Source organism: Caretta caretta, chromosome 1, assembly GCF_965140235.1.
Source record: "Caretta caretta isolate rCarCar2 chromosome 1, rCarCar1.hap1, whole genome shotgun sequence".
Lineage (NCBI taxonomy): Eukaryota > Metazoa > Chordata > Testudines > Cheloniidae > Caretta > Caretta caretta.
The window spans coordinates 8,463,928-8,488,613 of NC_134206.1; the positions used below are offsets into that span (position 1 = coordinate 8,463,928).

At 47.2% G+C, this 24,686-nt stretch overlaps 1 protein-coding gene across 3 annotated transcripts; it reads left to right on the forward strand.

The window, feature by feature from the left end:
- Positions 1-24,568, forward strand: LOC125631485 (ecto-ADP-ribosyltransferase 5). 3 transcript variants are annotated; one of them, XM_048838263.2, is made up of 5 exons: positions 1-84; positions 11,833-11,920; positions 13,665-14,373; positions 22,693-22,725; positions 24,110-24,568. In XM_048838263.2, exons 2-5 carry the CDS (start codon positions 11,855-11,857, stop codon positions 24,214-24,216), a joined length of 915 nt encoding a protein of 304 aa, XP_048694220.2. In that variant the 5' UTR covers positions 1-84; positions 11,833-11,854; the 3' UTR covers positions 24,217-24,568. The 3 variants fall into 3 exon arrangements, with proteins under 3 accessions (XP_048694220.2, XP_048694212.2, XP_074981781.1); XM_048838255.2 differs by lacking the exon at positions 1-84 and adding an exon at positions 3,634-3,709; XM_075125680.1 differs by lacking the exon at positions 1-84 and adding an exon at positions 10,707-10,825.
- The last annotated feature ends 118 nt before the right edge of the window (positions 24,569-24,686 follow it).

Sequence of the window (24,686 nt, forward strand, 5' to 3'; positions counted from 1 at the left end):
CTGCAGCTTAAGTTCTACAACTGCAGCCAACTCTTGCTTGGGACAGCAGCCTGCCAGGGACTCAGACACACTTGGGAAAGTCAGGTATAATAACAGCATTAAATTCTTACTCTTCATTATCCTAATTACAGACCCAGCTGGTGGCTCCTACCCTGATCCGGGCTCAACTGCTAGTCCAGGCTGGGGTGGGGAGGATGGGACTTCCTCTTCCCCTGTACAGCAGCCAGGGCCACGTCAGACCCACCCTAGATTTCTCCCCCAGGCTGCAGGAAGCTCTGCAAACTCTCCTCTTCCCTCTGCCCCCCCTCCACTTCCTGCGCCCATTTTGTGCACCAAAGGCAATTAGGACAGGAAGAGAAAGAGAACCACTAGGATGCTCACGCCCAGGATCAATACAAAGGAACAGACTGATAAAGAAATGTTGAGCTATCTCCACCATGGAGAAAAATATCACAAAGTGTGTCTCATTGTGCACCTCCAAATGTGACTGGAGGAGGGAGGCGTAAACAGTCATGAGGAAACCTGTTAAATCAGTTCCTGGATCGTTTAATTTTTAGAGAGCTCAGTCCAGCTCTCTTAGCTTTAAATGTCCCATTGAAGTTCACAGAAAGGGTCTTGCAGATTGGAAGTGAAGCATAAGCAGGAAGGGAAAAAAACAACATGCCCGTGTTAATAACTAAATGGGGCCAAGCTGGGGTGGGCCATATTTGTAACTTCAGCGAGGACATGAAAGAAAAATCACGGCTGTGCTGGGTCCTTGTTAGGGTTCGTCAGAGGTGAAAGACTGTAGTATTTAAAGTAAAGCCATTCTCCAGTACCAAAGCAAAGGAGCCAGCAACACTAGACCAGCTCACAACCATTGTCACCCTGTTGCAGAAGTACTCCTTTTCTTATTGTCACCCTGGTCAGTCTCTACCAGAATTCTCCCCCAATGAACACTTCCATCTGCCGGGGCAGGGCAAAACGCTGAATGCCCCAAAGGGAGAGAATTCTGTCCCACATGCAGGTTAGTATGCAGCACTTCCCTGGCCGCCCATGTGTTTAGGGACTGCAGGGACCTGGTGGCTGCTTCCTAGGAGCCGCACTAAGTCCCGCTGGGACCCCGCACCCCAAGTCCCTGCCCCAGACCGGAGTCTCCTCCCGCATCCAGACTCCCTCCCGGAGCCCTCACCCCCGGCAAAACCCCTGCCCCAGCACCCTCCTGCACCCCAAACTCCTCATCTCCAGCCCCACCCCAGACCCTACACCCCCAGTCGGAGCCCTCACCCCCCCTGTACCCCAACCCCCTGCCCCAGCCCAGAGCCACCTCCTCCACCCCAAACTCCTCATCCCTGGCCCACCCCAGGGCCTGCACACCCAGCTGGAGTTCTCACCCCCCCACACACACACCAAACCTCTACCCCAGCCTGGAGCCCTCTCCCACACTCTGAACCCCTCATTTCTGGCCCCACTTGGAGCCCGCACCCAAATCTCCCTGCATCAGCCTGGAGCCCTCTCCCACACCTCAAACCCTTCATCCCCAGACCCACCCCAGAGCCCACAACCCCAGCCAGAGCCTTCACCCACCTCCCGCACCCCAACCCCCTGCCTCAGCCTGGTGAAAGTGGGTGAGGGTGGGGAAGAGTGAGCAACGGAGGGGGGGATGGAGAGAAAGGGGCGGGGCCTCGGAGGAGAGGCAGGGCAGGGATTTGTGGAAGAGGCAGGGCAGGTGTGGTCAGTTTTGTGTGATTAGAAAGTTGGCAACCCTACTTATGGTCCTCGTTTCTTGTCTCCAAGGCCTAAAATAGCTAAGCTAAAATCTTACAGCCTCAGCCTACAGGCCTTGCGTTTCAGCCTGTCTTACATCTAAAACTTGGCTCCTCTAAATACGGATCAATCTTATCCTTTTATAATCCTAAAAATTAACTCTAATTAACATACAATGAATATATATGATATAACATATTGATTAATTATAACATTACACAATAAATGAATAATAAACTAAAATGATTGGCTACACATAAAATAACTCTTCTTCTAAAAAAGGGTGGTTGCTAAAGCAAATGAGATTGAAGTAACTCTTGAATGATAACACATATTTTATTGGGTACAAAATATGTTTTGCCTAGTTTGGTAAGTCTGTATTTAAGGCGAAACTGAGATTAACCCAGAGCCAGCATTCTGGTCAGTTTTGCAGTCCAATGTACGGACTGCTTTTATACCCTGTGTTTTACCCTCTGAAGTTCTGCCTGTCTGACAGGCAGTGACAGAAAGAGAATCTAGTTCACTGCATGGGCACACTCCAGCGTTCTCTCTGGTTTTATTGGAATTCTAATTAATTTGCACTTTTACCCCAAAACCAGCAAATCCACTTTCTAATCCAAGTGTAAAAACTTTATCAATGTGTTCGTGAGGGGACTGTTGGCTCCTTACTAAAACTCAGTGGGGGGTTTTGGTTGGCTAGTTCCCAGTACCAAAAGAAAGGGGAAGAGTTGATGGGAAATCAGGACCATGAGACTGACAGTCCCCAGGGGCAATAGGGAGAGGCCAATGCTCCAAGTCAGCCTGATTGACATGGTGGGCAGCTAATCAGGGAGTCAGGAGGCCAGGAGGTCCCACCCTCCGGGTGAGCTGGAATTACCTGGGTCAGACAGAGTGGGGCCGAGCTAAGGAGAGAGCAAGAGCCCGAGCCTGAGCCGAGCTGGGGAGCAGAGCCGCGCCAGCCAGAGAGAACCAGAGAAGCAGCCCAGAGAGCAGACCTGTGCTGGGAGTAGAGCTGCAGCAACCAGAGGCAGAGGGGCCAGAGAAGCAGCCCAGGGAGCTGGAGGCAGAGCAGCAGCCGTGCTGGAGCTGTCTGGAGCCGCTGGAGAGAGTGAGGGGGACCCTGGGCAGTGGGCCCAGTGCAGGGAGATTGCTGTTTAATAAATTGTATTTGCTTTAGCTGTATGTAATGATCAGTGGGTCAGGGAAGTGTCCAGTGCAGAGAGAGCACCCTGGAGTGGGGACACCCTAGCCCCTGTCCTAAGCGACCACGACAAGACTGGGGGGTCGAGCCACTCAGGAATCCTGGGCCCAGCTTTGTCAGGGTTACTGACTCTGCCACATAGGAGGGAGGAAGGGGAGTCCTCAAGGTCAGGCAGGCCTCTGGGGAAAGGGAGTGGGAGCGAGGACTCAGATCCTTTCACTAGCCCATTTCACCGGGGTAGTGTATAAGCCAGGAATGTTCCCCACAAAAGTGAAACCATTCCCCACTTACATGTTGATTCCCTTGGTTTCGAAGTAAGCTGTTGCCCCTAAAATACCACAGCATTTGGAGTCTTTCCTTGGCTTTACCATCTGGTCCAGGGAGGTAAAAAAGTCTCCAACAGGATTCACAGGATAAAAAGGGCGTAGTTTTGTGGATACCTTTGGAAATAGGTGATATTGGGAATACTCAGGAGCCTTTGCCCTAGCTCACAGTAACCTTCCGAGTCTGTGTAGGCCTGATCCAAAGCCGCTTGAAATCAATGAGAGTCTTTCCATTGGCTTCAGTGAGATTTAGCTCAAGCCCTTATTGCTAAAAACAATTCCATTAATTGTGAAAGTGGAAGTCAACAGGGAGGTTTCTTAGCTAAAGGCAGGCCATTTCCTGTGGTAGAAACATTTGCAGCTGTAGTATTTAGTCTGGAGCCATCTCTTGCTTGGGTCAGCAGCCTGCCAGGGAATCGCAGCCATTCGGGGAAGTCAGGTATAGTAACATCTTTAAATTCTTACTCCTCATTAACTTCATTACAGACACTTGTGTTGCATTCATCTCTAGACAGCAGGTTGGACTGTGGTTTAGCCAACGATACAAATCTGCTTTGCTCGCTGAAACATTCATCTTGCAAAAATAGAAAAGTGCATCCCCACCAAAAGTTAATGCCTGGCTCAGTGATATGGCCGATCTCGCAGCCAACCAACGACTGTATTCCACAGCCTTTGCGCTGACTTCTTAGAGCTCTATGATTAATGCAGAGCCTGACGATAGATATGTCGCTTCCCTCCCCCACCCCCTTTCGCTTAACCTCCTTTACTTACTATCTGTATTATGATGAATCTGGTATTTTGGTCTATTTGTTGTATTTGGAAAAATTAATAAAAAGTTATAAAAGCAAAAAAAGTCAATGATACAAATCTCACCACAGCTACATCTGTCCAGCACCAATGTGGAGTGCTGTGGTCTAGTAGGTAAGGCACCGGTGTGAGAGCCAGGTGATCTAGGGTCTCATCCCAGCTCTGTCATTGGCCTGCAGTTTGTGACATTGGGCAAGTCACTTTACTTCTCTTTCTGTACTAGCCTTTGTCTGTTTTAGACTGTAAACTCCTCAGCAGAGGGACTGCGTCCCTATGTGCAGCCCCTAGCTCCATGTGACCACGATACAGGTTGGGGTCGCTAGATGTTTCTGCAATACAAATTACAATCTCAGAGATCAGATTTTGGTGCTTAGAAATTAAAAGTCCAACATTTTCCACTGAGTTGATTTTAGATCACAAATTTTTTATAAGACTAGAAAAGTTTCAGGACAGGGGGAAGCTACAGAAATATTTCAAACCGTAGGGAGTGAAAACAAAGAATCCATTTATTTTGCCCACCTCTACATCATAACACACTTTGGCTGCAACTATTTCCATAGAGTGCAAACATCCCTGTTTGTTCATTTTAAAGATCTGTCCTGTACTGATACAATCACCAAGACGATCCCTTCCTAGCATCAGGTGAGCCTCCCAGGCAGAAAGCTGTTTATCTCTTCCCAGAGATTGCCAGGACAGCTGATATCTATCCATCTATCCCTACCTAACTGCCACTTTAGGCACCTAAATCCCAGATTCAGGCCCGCATTGGGATTCCCCATTCAGCCGCTCCTGAACCCTATAGGTGCGTAACCTTGTTTGGCACTGAATTTTTCAGTAAAGAATTCCCTAGGCTCCTATGTTTCTGCCTCTGCACATGCACCCTGCAGCTCCACGGTGGTGCATGAACAAGGGGAAAACAGGCGTTCCTCCACCCAACTCCCCTGTGGGACCTGATCTAGTTAGTGTGCTCGGACCTTGCTTATCAGACTGGGCCCCTGTGATAAATAAAGTGGTGGGGTAGCTCCCTTTGATGGACACCCAGCCAGCCAGTTAGCTGTAAAATTCCTCTTAGTAGCTGTTCTCTACTTGCCTTACCTGTAAAGGGTTAAAAAGTCCCCAAGGTAAAAGAAAAGGAAGTGGGCACCTGACCAAAAGAGTCTATGAAAAGGTAGAACTTTTTAAAATTGGGAAAAAAAACTTTCCCTTTGTCTATTGTTCTCTGGAGAAGGAGACACGGAGCAGCAATGCTGTGTAAGGCTTCAATCAGGTATGAAAACCCTAACCCAAACCCTAAGGAAATTAGGAATGTTTAGCTAGATGCAGTTAGGTTTATTTTTTTTATTTTGGCTTGTGGATCTCCTCTGTGCTAACCCCAGATGCTTTTGTTTGCTTGTAACTTTAAGGTGAACCCCCAAGAAAGCTATTTTGGGTGCTTAATTTTTGTAATTGTTTCTTTTAAGATCTAGCAAAAAGCCTAAGTTCCAGATGTATTTTTTTTCCTTTTTGTTTTTAATAAAGTTAACCTTTTTTAAGAACAGGATTAGATTTTTGGTGTCCTAAGAGGTTTGTGCACATTGGTTGATTAGCTGGTAGCCACAGCTAATTTCCTTTGTTTTCTTTCTCAGCTCTTCCCTGTGGTGGGGGAAGGGGGGGAGGGTGAAAGGGCTTGAGGGTACCCCACAGGGAGGAATTCCTAAGTGCTCCTTCCTGGTTTCAAAGGGGTTTTTTTGCATTTGGGTGGTGGCAGCATTTACCAAGACAAGGTCAGAGAAAAGCTGTAGCCTTGGGAGTGTAATAGAAGCCTGGAGTGGCCAGTATTAATTTTTAGAATCCTTGCAGGCCCCCCACCTTCGGCACTCGGAGTGACAGAGTGGGGACTCAGCCTTGACAGCCCCTATAAAGAAGCTTACAGAAAAAATAGGGGTTGGGAGGTAATATGAGGACTTCCTCCCTAACTTCAAGCCCAGTAGTTAGGGTATTACCTGGGACAGGCAGGAACACACTCCCCCACATCTACCAGAGAGAGAGACGGATTTGAACTAGAGCCTAGCACTTAGGTGGTGAGGGCACCAGCCATTGGTCTATACAGTCATTCCCATGCTTAGATGTAGTGAAACAATCATTGGCCTAAGAGAGAGAGCAAGTGTGAGAGAGACCCTGTACCCTAGTGTTTCTGGCACCTGCCTTGGCTGTGGGAATCCCAGGCTCCCACCCCCCTCCTCCAACGCCTTTTTAAAATTATGTATCCCCAGGGGAACACCATCAACAGGAGAGACTGAGGGAGCCCCACACCAGAGTATTCCATAGGCCAGTTGCTAGGGCATTCCCCCCAAAGGTGATTGATACCTTTTCAAAACTCTTCTCCTATCAGGTGGAGGAAGGACTTGAACTGGGGCTCTCCCAGAAACAGGGCAACACGTTAACGTAATAGGATGTGCACAGTTCTTAGCCAATTGGCATTACTGAGTCTGTTCAATATTTTACTTCTGTCACAGCCAAAGTAAGAACTGGCTCACTTTGGAGGAAAAACACTGAGAGCCATCTGACATTCTTTTACTGGCACAGTTTTGTAGTTGTTATTTTCACCTATAAGGGGCTCTGTAGTTTTTACTCTAATGTAGCTGCGCAAGGTGACCACTGCATCTCCTCCCCCCACACTCACGGCTGACCTTGCCTAGTCACACGGTGTTAATACTCCAGAGACTTGTCTCCATTAGGGTTTTACAGCAAGGTAGCTAAAGCACTGTAGTTATCCTCCTGTGGAATGCCACCTTGTCTTCAAGATGGCAAATGTTAGTGCTTTACCCTAGGGCTCAGCAGGAACAAACAATTGTGAAGTGTCTAAATTAGCATTTTAAAGGTGTCTGTAAGGTGGGTTAATTGGCAATCAGTGAACTCCACTGAAATTAGGACTTCAAAACTCCTGTCTAGACATACCCATGTGTGACAGGTTTCAGAGCAGGTAGCCGTGTTAGTCTGTATCAGCAAAAACAACGAGGAGTCCTTGTGGCTCCTTAGAGACTAACAAATTTATCTGGGCATAAGCTTTCGTGGGCTAAAACCCACTTCATCAGATGCATGGAGTGAAAAATACAGTAGGCATATATACACAACAAAAAAACTTCAAAAACAGACTCCAACGAGAAACTGCAGAACTGGAATTAATTTATCAACTGGACACCATCAAATTAGGCCTGAATAAAGACTGGGAGTGGATGGGTCACTACAAAAACAAAAAACTAATTTCCCCCTACTGTTACTCACACCTTCTTGTCAACTGTTTGAAATGGGCCACTCTGATTACCACTACAAAAGTGATTTTTCCTCCTCTTGATAATAGCCCACTTCCACTTTAATTGAATTGTCTCATTAGAACTGACCCCCCACACACACTTGGTAAGGCAACTCCCATCTTTTCATGTACTGTGTATATATATCTGCCCACTGTATTTTCCACTCCATGCATCTGATGAAGTGGGTTTTAGCCCACGAAAGCTTTTGCCCAAATAAATTTGTTAGTCTCTAAGGTGCTACAAGTACTCCTCATTGTTTATATCCATGTGTGTAAGTGTAAGTGGGGGAACGGTCCTGCTATTGTGGGGAACTTTCCTGGCTTCTGCACTACCCCTGGAATCGGCTAGCGAAAGGATAAGTCCTCGCCCCAGCTCCCTTTACCCAGAGGCCTGCCTGACCTCAAGGACTCCCCTTCCACTCTGCTGTGTCGCAGAGTCCTTGGAACCAGGCATACCAAACCAGCAAAAAAAATGCAGAAATTGGGCTTGTTTTTGGCTTAATTGGCTTGGGAGTTGCTTGTTGGCTGGTTTTTGACTTGTAGCTTGTTGCTGCTTATTTTTTGATCGGCTCCCGGCAAGCAGGGGCAAGGGGCAAACAGGGGCAAGGGGGGGAAGAGAGTCAGGGGTGCCCAGCGGGCCCACCACAGTCCCAGACTGCACACCGGAGGGATCTAGTCACATAGCGTCTTGGGGTTCTTAGGGACTGGCTTGTTTTGGCCTTGTTTTGAATGGGATTAGCTTGATTTTTGTTTTATTGTGAAAGTCGGGCTGCTTATTAACCACATGAAAGTTGGCAACTGTGTGTTAACCCCAACAAGGCTGGGCCCAGGATTCCTTGGGGCTTGACCCCCAACCTTGTGCTGTTCACTTAGGACAGGGGCTAGGGTGGCCCCGCTCCAGCGTACTCTCTCCTCACCAGTGACTTTCTTGACCCATTGATTAATTTATTAAACAGCAGCAGCAAGAGAAATAAGGGGAAAATGGGAAAGGTTAAAGGAAACAAGGAACCCACCCTGTGGGCATGGGGAAACCACAAACAGCATCTCTGGGACGTAAGGGAAGTTCACAGTCTGTTCCTCACACATCCCAGGCCTCCCTCCCAGGCCCTGGCTGCGCTGCGGTGATACTGCAGGTCAGACCCCTGCTCTGAAATTGGCCACATGCCCGCAGGGTCTAGGTGACAGGACCCTTCTCTCCAGCATCAGCTCCCCTGTCAGGTTCGTGTTTCCCCTCCGAGTCCAGCTTGCAAGGGCTCTTGTCGGGTGATATATCCCTGCACTCCCCCGTCCCTCCCAGTCACTCACGGCACTTGGCTGCAGTGTTAGAGGTGACACAGCCGGTATCCGCTAGCCTGGCTCTGGGCCTGCGGCTCCCCACTACAGCTAAGCCCTGGATCCTCATCGGGGCAACTGGTCTGCGCTGCCCCAGCTCTGCCCCCAGCCCAGCTCTGGCTGCGGATCTCTCCTTTACTCTGCCCTTGGCAGCCCCAGCTCACACCCAGCCCCCGGGCTCCTGACTCCCTCATTGACCTGCCTGCCCTGTCAATCAGGCTGACTTGGAGCATTGGCCTCTCCCATTGGCCCTGGGGACTGTCAGCCTCAGGAGCCTAATTTCTCTTCCACCCTTTCGCAATCTAGGAGAAAGTGGGTTTTTTTGGTTGACCCTCCCTCTGAGTTTCAGTGAGGGACCAGCAGCCCCCTCACATAAGGTTCTATTCAATACATATACGAGGTATCGCCTTAAATAAATAACATATAGAAAAACATCTGCAGTATGATGTGTTAAGTGCTGTCGAATGTCATTGCTGTGTGTCATAAATATAAAGGGAAGGGTAAACCCCTTTAAAATCCCTCCTGGCCAGAGGAAAAATCCTCTCACCTGTAAAGGGTTAAGAAGCTAAAGGTAACCTCGCTGGCACCTGACCAAAATGACCAATGAGGAGACAAGATACTTTCAAAAGCTGGGAGGAGGGAGAAAAACAAGGGGTCTGTGTCTGTGTGATGCTTTTGCCGGAGACAGAACAGGAATGGAGTCTTAGAATTTAGTAAGTAATCTAGCTAGGTATGTGTTAGATTATGATTTCTTTAAATGGTTGAGAAAAGAGCTGTGCTGAATAGAATGACTATTCCTGTCTGTGTGTCTTTTTTGTAACTTAAGGTTTTGCCTAGAGGGATTCTCTATGTTTTGAATCTAATTACCCTGTAAGGTATCTACCATCCTGATTTTACAGAGGTGATTTCTTTTTAGTTCTATTAAAAGTCTTCTTGTAAGAAAACTGAATGCTTTTTCATTGTTCTAAGATCCAAGGGTTTGGGTCTGTGGTCATCTATGCAAATTGGTGAGGATTTTCACCAAACCTTCCCCAGGAAGTGGGGTGCAAGGGTTGGGAGGATTTTGGGGGGAAAGATGTGTCCAAACTACGTTTTTTTCAGGAACCCAGATAAAGTTTGGTGGTGGCAGTGGAAATCCAAGGGCAAAGGGTAAAATAATTTGTACCTTGGGGAAGTTTTAACCTAAGCTGGTAAAAGTAAGCTTAGGAGGTTTTCATGCAGGTCCCCACATCTGTACCCTAGAGCTCAGAGTGGGGAAGGAACCTTGACACTGGTAACACTGTCCAGGCTGCTAAGCTATTCCAGCTGCTCAGGGCTGCTGTTCAAGTACATAGGGAGAAAATAAAGGCCAAGGCACAAAACAAGTTTAAACTAGCTAGAGACATAAAGTGTAAAAAGAAAACTTTCTACAAATATATTAGAAGTCAGGGAAAGACCAATGACAGGGCAGGCTCATTACTCAATGAGCGGGGTGAACAATAACAGAAAATGTGGAAATGGAAGAAATGCTAAATGACTTTTTTGGTTCAGTTTTCACCAAAAAGGTGAGTAGCGATTGGACGTCTAACATAATGAATGCAAGTGAAAATGAGGTGGGATCAGAGGCTAAAGTAGGGAAAGAACAAGTTAAAAAATTACTTAGACAAGTTTGATGTCTTCAAGTCACCAGGGCCTCATGAAATACATCCTAGAATACTCAAGGAGCTGAGTGAGGAGATATCTGAGCCACTAGCGATTATCTTCAAAAAGTCATGGAAGACGGGAGAGACTCCAGAGGACTGGAAAAGGGCAAATATAGTGCCAATTTATAAAAAGGGAAATAAGGATAACCGGGGGAATTACAGACCAGTCAGCTTAACTTCTGTACCCAGAAAGATAATGGAGCAACTAATTAAGCAATCAATTTGTAAACACCTAGAAGATAAGAAGGTGGTAAGTAACAGTCAGCATGGATTTGTTAAGAACAAATTTTGTCAAATGAACCTAATATTTCTTTGACAGGATAACACGCCTTGTGGATAGGGTGGAGGTGGTAGATGTGGTAGGTCTTGACTTTTGATGCGGTCTCGCATGACCTTCTCATAAACAAACTGCAGAATTCAACCTAGATGGAGCTACTATAAGGTGGGTGCATAATTAGTTGGAAAATCGTTCCCAGAGAGTAGTTAGTGGTTCACAGTCATGATGGAAGGGCATAACCAGTGGGGTCCAAAATGATCTGGAGAAATAGTCTGCAGTAAATAGGATGAAAGTCAAGAAGGACAAATGCAAAGTACTCCCCTTAGGAAGGAACAATCAGTTGCACACATACAAAATGGGAAATGACTGCTCAGGAAAGAGTTCTGCAGAAAGGGATCTGGGGCTCACAGTGGATCGCAGGCTAAATATGAATCAACAATGTAACGCTGTTGCAACAAAAACATTTCTGGGATCCTGGGAACAGGCGTCGATCACCCTGTTAGCCACTGGGTAGAACTGAGCAGCGAGGCACAGAGTGTATGAGGTAGTTGCCGAGCAAACACTTGACCAGGTACTTGGTGAGGCACTGAACTATTCAGTTATATCGTTATTTTAGCCCCATTCTCTAGGACAGGGGTTCTCAAACTGGGGGTTGGGACCCCTCAGGTGGTCACGAGGTTATGACCTGGGGGGTTGCGAGCTGTCAGCCTCCACCCCAAACCCCACTTCACCTCCAGCATTTATAATGGTGTTAAATATTTTTTTAAGTGTTTTTAATTGATATGGGGCGGGGGGTCGCACTCAGAGGCTTGCTGCGTGAAAGAGGTCACCACTACAAAAGTTTGAGAACCACGGATCTAGGATACGATCGACAGACCTGGGTACAATATTTCCACACACACACACACACCCGCCCAGAATCCTTTAGGAAGTGAAACCAGGATTTCCCCACAACTACTGCCCACCCCTCCAGCTGAGAACTGTATTTCAGAGACAAACCTGCCCCCGTTATGGCTGGGCTGCCATCTGTGAGAGAGCAGTTCCTGCCTGGGAAATCCCAGGTACTGAATGTGGAACAACGGATCACAGTGACACAATCGGGAGGATGTTTGGGTTTGGTGTGTTCTTTCCCCCCACATCGCCACTGACGTTCCTGATGGATTCTCCTACAGCCGCACCGGGGAAGTTGGAACAATGCTGGGGCCTCTGCTGATCCCCTTGACATACTTCTGTCTTCACACCTCGCTGGGAATCGCTCAGGTAAACTCTTAAGCTTTGCCAGTGAAGCACTCTGTGTTTTCTCGTTTTTCTGCTCAAGGCTATGCAGGCAGCAACACTGCCTTAGACCCATAGAGATGTAGGGCTGGGAGAGACCGCGAGAGGTCATCTAGTGCAGCCTTGTGCGCTGAGGCAGGGCCAAGTGCACCGAGACCAGCCCGGACAGGTGTTTGTCTAATCAGGGCCCCACAACCCCTTCCGCAGTGGCTGGTAGGGGAACCCCGGCCCTCCCACTAAGCTGGGTTCCCATCCCGGGACGCTCTGACCAGCAGCCAAGGTCTGTTCCATCAGACTCCTTGCTGCTGCCTCCCTGGATATCTTCCTACCACAGCCCTTTTCCAGCCCGCACAGCCTCTCCCGGCTCATCCTTCTTTCAGGGCTGGGCTCGCAGGGCTCCCCCTTGGAATCCCCCAACACAATCCCAAACCAAAAGAACAAAATTAAACCAATTTCTGCCCAGCTCAGGCTTCCTCCCCACCCTGCAGGAGTCTCTCTGTTCCCCTCAGGTCTCTTCACTGCCAGGAGAGGGACTGCCGAGGTCTTCCCCCTCTCCCTGCAGCCCCTCAAACTCTAGTCCAAACTCCCCCTAGGCTTTACCAACACTGCCCCCGGCTTCCTCCTGGTCCAAGGCAACTCACCTCTGGCCGCAGGCTTCACGGCCCCCACCCTCGTAGGCCTCCTTCTGGCTCTGGGCCCTCCATTTCTAGCTCCGGGCTTCTCTCTGCCTTTAGCCCAAGAGGAGACATCCCCAGCCACCCCAGCTGGGTTTGATCACCAGTTATGCCTAACACCCCTCCGAGTGCCACCCGCAGCCTAAAGGGGTTCAGGCTCCTGTTAATCTCTGGTTAACCAGTCTGGGGTTTATACAACCCACCACAGCGCTGTTGTCGTCCTCCATGCGTGTTTGGGGGTTAGATCCTGGATGGAACCTTCCCACGGGCACCACCAGCCCTGGGGCATGCAGTGCATGGCTGGCATATGGAGATGGCAACCCACTGACTCCCCCTGAGGTAAATGGGGGTGTTTTCTAGATATTTGTATGGGAGTGGATTGGGATCTCAGTCCCTCCTAGCTCCCTCCCATATCTCTTGTGCCCCATGCTTTGTCTTCCCTATTAATGACAGGTTTCAGAGTAACAGCCGTGTTAGTCTGTATTCGCAAAAAGAAAAGGAGTACTTGTGGCACCTTAGAGACTAACCAATTTATTTGAGCATGAGCTTTCGTGAGCTACAGCTCACTTCATCCGAGGTGAGCTGTAGCTCACGAAAGCTCATGCTCAAATAAATTGGTTAGTCTCTAAGGTGCCACAAGTACTCCTTTTCTTTTTCCCTATTAATGTATCCCTTCCTGCCTTTCTTCCTAACCTCCCCCTCCCCACCTGCACATAGGATATCTATTACACTAACAAAGTCCTCAGTAAACTAAAAATGCATCTGTAATGATTACAGTGCTCACTGGTCCTTGAGTGTGCCCCCGCTCCCCTCAAAAAAAAAAAATCATGGAGCCAACATAACATTTGCCATACAACACACTGTGGATTCTGCCTATATGTTCCACCCCTTTCATCAGTCTTGTCTATTTTGAGGTAAGCCCCTAAGGGCAGAGGCCATCTCTCAGTGTGTTTGTACAGGGCTGAGCACAATGGGGCCCTGATCCTGGGTGTGACCTCTAGGTGGTATTGTAACACAAATGCTAATGTGACTGTACGTTTCCTTTATTCTCCCAGACAAAACGTGAGGTGAAGCTGAGCATGATGGATGACGCTTTTGATGACCAATATCTAGGATGTGCTAAAAAAATGGATGGAATTGCACCTGGACTGCTAGAAAAAGAAAAGAGCAAGTCCTCACTGCTTAGAACGGTATGGGAAAAAGCAGAACAACAATGGGAAAAAGTTAAAAAAAAAATTTCTCGCCCCAGAGACTTTACAGATAAGCAGGGAATAGCCATAGTAGCCTATACTGACAAAATCCAAATCTACAATGAAGTTTTTCCAACTACATTTAATAAGGCAGTGAGAGAGAATGGGACATCTCAAGCGGATTACATGGCCAAATTCCATTTCAAAGCCTTTCACTATTATTTGACAACTGCTCTACAGCTCTTACGAAAGGGGTGTGATGTGACGTATAACAGGAAGGTGTACCGGGGCACTCAGACTAAATACATAGGATCAGGTGACATGAGGTTTGGACACTTTGCCTCTTCATCAATTGAGGAAAAAGAGGCTGAAAAATTTGGTACAAACACATTTTTCACCATCCGGTCATGCTTTGGAGTTGAAATCTGGAAATTCTCATATGATCCTCTCCAAAAAGAAGTGTTAATCCCAGTCCATGAGACATTCAATGCAGCCAATGTACAAGGGAGTAACCACTTTGTCCTACAGAGCAAAAACCAGACCTGCAGCTATTTTAACTGCGCGTACCTGGGCGGTGAGTACTGGGCTCAACATGAGAAATATCTGTGTGGGGCTTTTTGCTGTGGAGAATTTGAAAACCCCACCTCAGGGAGAGCTGATGAGAGGGACGCTGACTTGGGGACTTGCCACCAGGGCTGGGGGAGACAGGCTGCCGCGACTCTTGCTGCTAGAGATCCTCAGGCTGGGGTGGGTGGACACTAGGGCCCAATACTTACTGAGGAAAGAGAAGGTGCCTAGACGTCTCACACACACACACACACACACACATCAGGGCTAGGGACGATGGTGAGGAACTTCAGAGAGATCTAACCAACTAAGTTGGGTGAATGGGCAACACAACATCAGGTGAAATTCACTGACACATTCAATGTAATGCAGATTGTGAGGAATAATTTCCCTGGATTGTTAATGAGCTATATCAACTCAGAAGGAAACCCGGCCCTCATTGTGGAGACTTCAACGCAAATCTCAATGAAAACCTCTGTTCAATGTGCTACTAGGTCTGTCAAGGTTCCTCCCCCACTCTGAACTCTAGGGTACAGATGTGGGGACCTGCATGAAAAAAAACCCCCTAAGCTTATCTTTACCAGCTTAGGTCAAAACTTCCCCAAGGTACAAAATATTACACCCGTTATCCTTGGAATGGCCGCTACCACCACCAAACTAATACTGGTTACTGGGGAAGAGCTGTTTGGACGCGTCTTTCCCCCCAAAATACTTCCCCAAAACCTTGCACCCCACTTCCTGGACAAGGTTTGGTAAAAAGCCTCACCAATTTGCCTAGGTGACTACAGACCCAGACCCTTGGATCTTAAGAACAATGAACAATCCTCCCAACACTTGCACCCCCCCCTCTCCTGGGAAATGTTGGATAAAAAGCCTCACCAATTTGCATAGGTGACCACAGACCCAAACCCTTGGATCTGAGAACAATGAAAAAGCATTCAGTTTTTTAAAAGAAGACTTTTAATAAAAAATAGCAGTAAATAGAAATAAAGAAATCCCCCCTGTAAAATCAGGATGGTAGATATCTTACAGGGTAATTAGATTCAAAACATAGAGAACCCCTCTAGGCAAAACCTTAAGTTACAAAAAAAGTACACAGACAGAAATAGTTATTCTATTCAGCACAATTCTTTTCTCAGCCATTTAAAGAAATCATAATCTAACACATACCTAGCTAGATTACTTACTAAAAGTTCTAAGACTCCATTCCTGTTCTGTCCCTGGCAAGACCAGCACACAGACCCTTTGTTCCTCTCCCTCCTCCCAGCTTTTGAAAGTATCTTGTCTCCTCATTGGTCATTTTGGTCAGGTGCCAGCGAGGTTACCTTTAGCTTCTTAACCCTTTACAGGTGAGAGGAGCTTTCCCCTGGCCAGGAGGGATTTCAAAGGGGTTTACCCTTCCCTTTATTTTTATGACACGCCCCCCAAATCTCAGCTAGGGTGAAACACTGGCTGGGATTTCTTCCTGGAGCTCTAGGAAAAACAGAGTTAATAAGACACATGCATCTCTAAATATACTACCAAGTACATAAAGACTAACAATATTTTCCACATCTCAAGGACGATTTTAACCAGTTGATTCTGGGAAACTTTCACGGGAGAGTGCATCAGCCACTTTGTTAGAAGCTCCTGAGATGTGTTGGACGTCAAAATCAAAATCTTGGAGAGCTAAACTCCACCGAAGAAGTTTTTTGTTAGTTTCCTTGACGGTGTGAAGCCACTTCAGTGCAGCATGGTCGGTTTGCAGGTGGAAACGCCGTCCCCAAACATATGGGCGTAGCTTTTCCAGAGCGTAGACAATGGCGTAACATTCTTTTTCAGTGACTGACCAGTTGCTTTCCCTCTCACACAGTTTTTTGCTGAGAAACACTACAGGGTGGAATTCTTGATCAGGTCCTTTCTGCATTAAAACTGCTCCCACACCACGCTCGGATGCATCTGTGGTTACTAGGAACGGTTTGTCAAAGTCTGGGGCCCTTAGTACAGGGTCAGACATGAGTGTCGCTTTAAGCTTGTTAAAGGCCTTCTGACACTTTCCGGTCCACTGAACAGCATTTGGCTGTTTCTTTTTGGTTAGGTCTGTCAGTGGGGCAGCGATTTGGCTGTAGTGCGGTACAAATCGTCTGTAATAACCAGCCAAGCCTAAGAAGGATTGAACCTGTTTCTTTGACTTTGGGACAGGCCACTTTTGGATAGCATCCACTTTGGCCTGTAGGGGGCTGATAGTTCCTTGACCCACCTGGTGTCCAAGGTAAGTCACTCTGTTTAGGCCTATTTGACACTTCTTAGCCTTAACAGTTAGTCCTGCCTCCCTTATGCGCTCAAGGACTTTTTGTAGATGTTCCAGGTGGTCTGCCCAGGAATCCGAAAATATGGCCACATCGTCAAGGTAGGCGACTGCATATTCTCCTAATCCCGCTAGGAGACCATCTACAAGTCTTTGGAAAGTGGCGGGTGCATTTCGCAGCCCGAAAGGGAGTACATTAAATTCATACAGCCCGAGATGTGTGATGAAGGCTGACCTTTCCTTGGCAGATTCATCTAGCGGTACCTGCCAGTACCCCTTGGTTAAGTCCAAGGTAGAGATGAACTGGGCCCGTCCCAGTTTCTCTAATAGTTCATCTGTGCGTGGCATGGGATAGTTGTCTGGGCGAGTTACAGCATTTAGCTTACGGTAGTCCACGCAAAAATGTATTTCCCCATCTGGTTTGGGAACTAGAACCACTGGAGATGCCCATGCACTTTCAGAGGGGCGGATTACCCCCATCTGTAACATATCCTGGATCTCCCGTTCTATAGCAGTTTTAGCTTGAGGAGACACCCGGTAAGGTTGGACCCTAATTGGGTGAGCATTACCTGTGTCAATGGAGTGGTATGCCCGTTCAGTCAGTCCTGGGGTGGCTGAGAACGTTGGCGCGTAGCTAGTGCACAGCTCCTGGATCTGCTGTCGCTGCATACGCCCAAGGGTCATGGAGAGGTTCACCTCTTCCACACCACCAGCACATTTCCCTTCGTAGTAAACACCTTCAGGCCACTCAGCGTCGTCTCCTCCCTGGGCTGTAAACTGACAAACCTTTAATTCTCTGGAATAAAAGGGCTTTAGAGAATTAATATGGTACACCTTAGGCTTTCGGTTGGAGGTGGGGAATGCTATGAGATAATTAACAGCTCCCAGGCGCTCCTGGACCGTGAATGGCCCTTCCCATGATGCTTCCATTTTATGGGCCTGGAGCGCCCTTAAGACCATGACCTGGTCTCCTACTTTGAAGGAACGCTCTCTGGCATGTTTATCATACCAAGCTTTTTGTTCTTTTTGAGCATCCTGTAAGTTTTCTCTAGCAAGGGCTAAAGAGGTTCGGAGGGTGTTTTGTAGGTTGGTTACAAAGTCCAGAATGTTAGTTCCTGGAGAAGGTGTAAATCCCTCCCATTGCTGCTTCACCAACTGCAATGGCCCCTTAACCTCACGGCCATATACAAGTTCAAATGGGGAAAACCCTAAACTGGGATGTGGTACAGCTCTGTAGGCAAAGAGCAACTGCTGCAACACTAGGTCCCAATCATTGGAGTGCTCATTTACGAATTTACGTATCATGGCCCCCAAAGTTCCATTAAACTTCTCCACCATGCCATTTGTTTGATGATGGTAAGGAGTGGCAACCAAGTGATTTACCCCATGAGCTTCCCAAAGGTTTTTCATAGTTCCTGCCAGGAAATTAGTCCCTGCATCGGTGAGGATGTCGGAGGGCCAACCTACCCTGGCAAAAATGTCTGCTAGTGCCTGGCACACACTTTTAGCCCTGGTGTTGCTTAGAGCTACTGCTTCCGGCCATCGGGTGGCAAAATCCATGAAAGTCAGTATGTACTGCTTTCCTCTGGGTGTCTTTTTCGGAAAAGGACCCAGAATATCCACAGCTACTCGCTGAAATGGAACTTCAATGATGGGGAGTGGCTGGAGAGGGGCTTTGACCTGGTCTTGGGGTTTTCCCACTCTTTGGCACACCTCACAAGACTGGACATAGGTAGAAACATCCTTGCCCATTCCCTCCCAGTGGAATGACCCCCCCAAACGGTCTTTGGTCCTGTTCACCCCAGCATGGCCACTAGGGTGATCATGGGCTAAGCTCAAGAGCTTGGCCCGGTATTTAGTTGGAACTACCAACTGTCTCTGAGGATGCCAGTCTTCCTGGTGTCCACCAGAAAGAGTTTCCTTGTATAAAAGTCCTCTTTCTACAACAAACCTGGGTCGATTAGAAGAGCTGAGAGGCGGTGGGTTGCTCCGTGCCGCCGTCCAAGCTCTCTGGAGGCTTTCATCTGCTTCCTGTTCGGTCTGGAACTGTTCCCTTGATGCTGGAGACATCAGTTCCTCATGGGATTGTGGACCTAGGCTTGGTCCCTCTGGAAGCGATATAGGGGATGGAGCTGTTTCTGTTGACTGTGAACCGCTCTCCGCTGGTGCACTATGTTGGGATTCAGGCTCCGGCTGAGCCTCTTGGGTCGGGTTATCGGCTGCTGCCAGTTCAGGTTCGGTGGGGCCCTCCGTTGTTGAGGTTGCAAGTACTGGATTCAGTGCTGACACGGGGTCTGGTGTTGGTTGTTCGGCTGGTTCCGGTTCTGGGACTGGTTCCGTCTGGGTCTCTGGGACTGGATCCACTACTGCTGTTGCAGACATTGGCCTGGGGTCCAGGTCCATCACCTCTGACTGGGTCCTGATAGAAGTTTCCGGAACAGAGCTAGGCCTCACGGCTTGTTTAGCCTGGCTGCGGGTGACCATTCCCACCCTCTTGGCCTGCTTCACATGATTGGCCAAGTCTTCCCCCAACAGCATGGGGATGGGATAATCATCATAGACTGCAAAAGTCCACATTCCTGACCAGCCCTTGTACTGGACAGGCAACTTAGCTGTAGGCAAATTGAAAGAGTTGGACTTGAAGGGTTGAATCGTCACTTGGATCTCTGGGTTGATTAAATTGGGGTCCACTAAGGAAGCATGGATAGCTGACACTTGTGCTCCGGTGTCCCTCCACGCGGTGACCTTCTTCCCGCCCACACTCACAGTTTCCCTCCGCTCCAAGGGTATCTGGGCCTGTGGACCTCTGGTGTGATTCCGGTGCAATGAACTGTAATCTGTTGGGGTTCTTGGGGCAGTTGGCCTTTACATGCCCCAGCTCGTTACATTTAAAACATCGTCCAGCTGACGGGTCACTGGGGCGAGGAGGGCTGCTGGAGAACGGGGTGGTGGGACGATAAGGGGTCTGGAGGGCTCTTTGGGAGGTAGGTGGGGCTTTGGGCGGCCCCCGGTAATAGGGTGTGGTCTGGGGTGGTCCCTTCTGGTCTCCGCTCCAACTGCGACCAGTTTTCTTCTTCTCTGCCACCTCCACCCATCTGGCTCCAATCTCTCCTGCCTCAATTACAGTTTTGGGTTTCCCATCTAGGATGTATCTTTCTATTTCCTCAGGAACACCCTCTAAGAATTGTTCCATTTGCATTAGGAAGGGCAAATTTACTGGAGATTCAACACTTGCTCCTGATATCCAGGCATCCCAATGTTTCACAATGTGGTAGGCATGTCGGGTAAATGACATGTCTGGTTTCCACCTTAGGGCTCTGAACCTCCGACGAGACTGCTCGGGTGTTATCCCCATTCTGACTCTCGCCTTGGATTTAAACAGTTCATACTTGTTCATGTGTTCTTTAGGCATTTCAGCTGCCACCTCAGCTAAGGGTCCACTGAGCTGCGGCCTCAGCTCTACCATGTATTGGTCAGCAGAGATGTTGTACCCAAGGCAGGCCCTTTCGAAGTTCTCTAAGAAGGCCTCAGTATCATCACCTGCCTTGTAGGTGGGGAACTTTCTGGGATGGGAAGTGGTACCTGGAGAAGGATTGCTAGGGTTTGTTGGTATATTCTGCTGGGCCTTTATCCTCTCCATCTCCTCCACATGCTTCCTCTCTTTTTCCCTCTCCTCCTCCACATGCTTCCTTGCCTCCATTTCTTGTTCCTTCTTCAGCTGCATGAGTTCTATCTGTCTTTCATGTTCCCTTTGTCTTTCCTCAGCCTGAAATTTGGCTAATTCGAGCTGTAGTCAAGCCGCGGATTTTGCCATTCTAACCTCTCTGTTTTTACTAACTTTACACCCGAGGTTTAGAAATAAACAAACAAAACTTGGCTGTAAAATTTTGCTGTGCTGGAATAGAATACCTATTCTCTGATAGTGATTGTCAGCCTACAGAAAAAGACAATTCCCTTGTCTCTGCTCTGGGCCCAAATTAAAGCAAAAAACCTCCAACTGCTTGGAAACCTGCTTACCCAGCCCAAAGAAAAAGCAAATGGGTAGAACACACACCCCCTATTTACTTTTAGGAAGAAAAGAAAAAAAAAAACCCTGGGTTGGAAGACTGTGAATTTCCCTGCTGGAGTTAAGTACCCTGCCTCCAGGCAAAGAAAACCTGCAATTCACAAGATAATCCCCTTTTGTCTCTGCTTGGCCACAAAGCAGAGAGAAACCAAGCTGCTTTCAGTTTCAAAGCTGCTTTCTGGACTTTCTTTCCAAAGAAAAAAAAATTTCCTTTTTAAAATCTGTATTTCTAGTTCAAAAAATCTCAACTGGATCTCAAATGATTTCAGGTTAATCCCACCACTGTGCCACCATGTCAAGGTTCCTCCCCCACTCTGAACTCTAGGGTACAGATGTGGGGACCTGCATGAAAAAAAACCCCCTAAGCTTATCTTTACCAGCTTAGGTCAAAACTTCCCTAAGGTACAAAATATTACACCCGTTATCCTTGGAATGGCCGCTACCACCACCAAACTAATACTGGTTACTGGGGAAGAGCTGTTTGGACGCGTCTTTCCCCCCAAAATACTTCCCCAAAACCTTGCACCCCACTTCCTGGACAAGGTTTGGTAAAAAGCCTCACCAATTTGCCTAGGTGACTACAGACCCAGACCCTTGGATCTTAAGAACAATGAACAATCCTCCCAACACTTGCACCCCCCCCTCTCCTGGGAAATGTTGGATAAAAAGCCTCACCAATTTGCATAGGTGACCACAGACCCAAACCCTTGGATCTGAGAACAATGAAAAAGCATTCAGTTTTTTAAAAGAAGACTTTTAATAAAAAATAGCAGTAAATAGAAATAAAGAAATCCCCCCTGTAAAATCAGGATGGTAGATATCTTACAGGGTAATTAGATTCAAAACATAGAGAACCCCTCTAGGCAAAACCTTAAGTTACAAAAAAAGTACACAGACAGAAATAGTTATTCTATTCAGCACAATTCTTTTCTCAGCCATTTAAAGAAATCATAATCTAACACATACCTAGCTAGATTACTTACTAAAAGTTCTAAGACTCCATTCCTGTTCTGTCCCTGGCAAGACCAGCACACAGACCCTTTGTTCCTCTCCCTCCTCCCAGCTTTTGAAAGTATCTTGTCTCCTCATTGGTCATTTTGGTCAGGTGCCAGCGAGGTTACCTTTAGCTTCTTAACCCTTTACAGGTGAGAGGAGCTTTCCCCTGGCCAGGAGGGATTTCAAAGGGGTTTACCCTTCCCTTTATTTTTATGACAAGGTCTATAAAGGAAACAAAATGCTAGCAAGCATAAGGAATGATGGAATGGAGAATAATGTAAAAATATTGTAACACCATTATATGAATCAAGGGGGCACACTTCATTGGGATTAGGGTTGGCTCTGATTACCCAAGATCTAAAAGATTTATTGGAAGATGGTGGGTGGGAAAAGAGTTGAGAGAAGGGGGATGAAAATGATCAGAGCTCTGGAGAGATTGGGATGGTTTAGTTAAGACAAAAAAGGTGATATGGAAAATGGTAGTGTCTAATTTACCACTTTATCATAAAACATGAATAAACTGAAGATTCACTAATTAAAATAGGTTAAGGGATTATAGAATGCAGGGTTAACTTGTAGAACTCATTGCCAAAAGGTTTCCATGAGGCCAAGAGCTTAGTAGAATTCAAAAAGAGAATTAGCTATTTAGACAGTGAGAATCTCCACAGTTGTTACATAGGATAAAAAAAAATTTAAAAGAGCAAAAACCCTTAGGCCTGAGGTCATAAGGCAGTTACTAACTGCCAGGGTTGGGGAAGTAATTTCCTGTATGTGTAGGGAATTCAACTCTGGGGTTTCTTACAGCTTCTCCTGATGCAGCTGGGCCTGACCTCAGTCAGGGACAGGACACCAGGCTAGATGTAGCCTGTTGGCGGGATCCAGTCTGACAATTACTATGTTTCTTTGGAAATAGTAGAATGGAGTTGAAAATTCTACCTAAGGTCACATTTCATTGACCCTCTCTGTTTGTACCGTAGGAGAGAAGAACAAAAAGTGTGTTGACAACTCTGGTAAGAAAGAAACATTTTGTTTTCATTGATCTGACCATAACTTGCCCTCTGTATTGAGGGGCAGGACTGAGACCAACCCCACCAGGCAAACATGTCATACGCAGGGAAACAACTTGAGAAAAAAGTGGGGTGAACAGCATGGTCCATCTATTTATCCAGGTTCTCGTATGGAGCTCATGACTTGTATCTGAGCACCTTCACGTCTGACTCAATTCCATGCGCAGCTGATTTCTGAAAAGAAATTTTGAGAATAACCCCCTAGAGCACTAGAGATTCATCTTCAGTGTTCTGAACTGTAAGCTGAACACACATCCCCTAACCCTGCAACACAAGTGTGTCTTCATCTCCCTCCTCTCATAACTAGACCCATTCTGTCCCCAATGGGGTGACATCCTCTCAAAGGACTAAACAGGACTATTTTACCAGAGCAGATCGGAAAAATTTCAACAAAATATTTTCTCGTTGGAATTTGACAGTTTGTCAAACTCCAAACCTTTTGCAGAGATGGTTTGATTTTGACGCTGTCAGAACGTTGCCTGGGTTCTGGCAGCTCACCTGCCTGGCTCCTTGGCTGGGAGGCTGCCTAGGAGTCATGGACCCCAGGACTTCCAGTGCCCCCGACTCTGGGACAGCCTGGTTGGTGGACTGCCCCAGAGCTGATGCTCCATTCCCTTGTGTGGAGAATTTCAAAATGTTGGGGTTTTTCATTCCAAGTGAGAACAAAACCAAATTTTGAAATATCAAAATCCTCCACAAAATGGAATGACCCTTCTTTTCATTTTCCCCGAAAGCTAATAAAAAAACAGAAATGGTGTTACTGGTGTCTGCATCCAGTCTTTCATAGATTCTGGTCTTCATTATTCATAACTGGTCTGGAATACACTTATATGGGAGAGAACAAGCTCCAAATCAGAGCCTCTGGGACTGGCTTGGGTGAAACATGCTCACCAATGATTAGGAGTGCTTGTGGCACCTTAGACTAACCAACTTATTTGGGCATAAGCTTTCGTGAGCTGCAGCTCACTTCATCGGATTGTAGCTCACGAAAGCTTATGCTCAAATAAATTGGTTAGTCTCTAAGGTGCCACAAGTACTCCTTTTCTTTTTGCAAATACAGACTAACACAGCTGCTATTCTGTCACCAACGATTGATACCAAAGGAACAAGCAGGCTGAGGAGGGAGGAAGGAAGCAGGTGAAATCTCACCAGTGAGATGAATGTTGCAGACTGGACTGTCCTGCTGAGGGGAAATGGATTAGTGTCTCTCTGCAATAAGCAGGTTCCAGTAGCCATTGGGAAGGATCCCTGTGTCCCACTTTAAGGATCTCTGTCAGTGTGAAATAATTTCCTAACAATTGTTTGATCCGCTTTTTCCTATTAACAGCTACCAGAAGAGGCCTGGCCTTCCCCAGTGTTCTGAGCCCTTCACTGTTTGGAGGACCCATCCTCCTGGTCCACGTTGCTGCTCTGAAGCTGTTTGCTGATTTCTAAATTGTCCTATTCGTGTCGCTCACTTTTTCTCTCGAACACAAATCATGGTGATGGGATTTGCCAGATCCAAAGCCGTCCTGCTATTCTGCCAGCGTTCCAAAGGGAAACCAGGAACATGGAGGGAGTGTCACTGGTACCTGCTTGGGCAAGCTTTGATTATACGTTATCAAACAACATTATCCGATAGTTCTATTCCAGGTGGGATTTGTTTTACAATGGTAGAGCTATAAATTGATGCCTGTTATATAAAGAATTACTTGTATTCCTGTCATGCTAGCACTTTCGTACCAACTTTTGATGACTTCAGTAAAAGACTTCTAAGATATGAACTAAGTAAAAGTATTTTCATTAATATGGTAGATGGGTTTAATCTGTCTCTCAGCCAGGTGAATCTGTAACAGCACAGTTTGTGGGGTCCCATGTCTATCTCTCTCAGTCACTTCCATATCAAATTTTCTCAGAAGAGAATA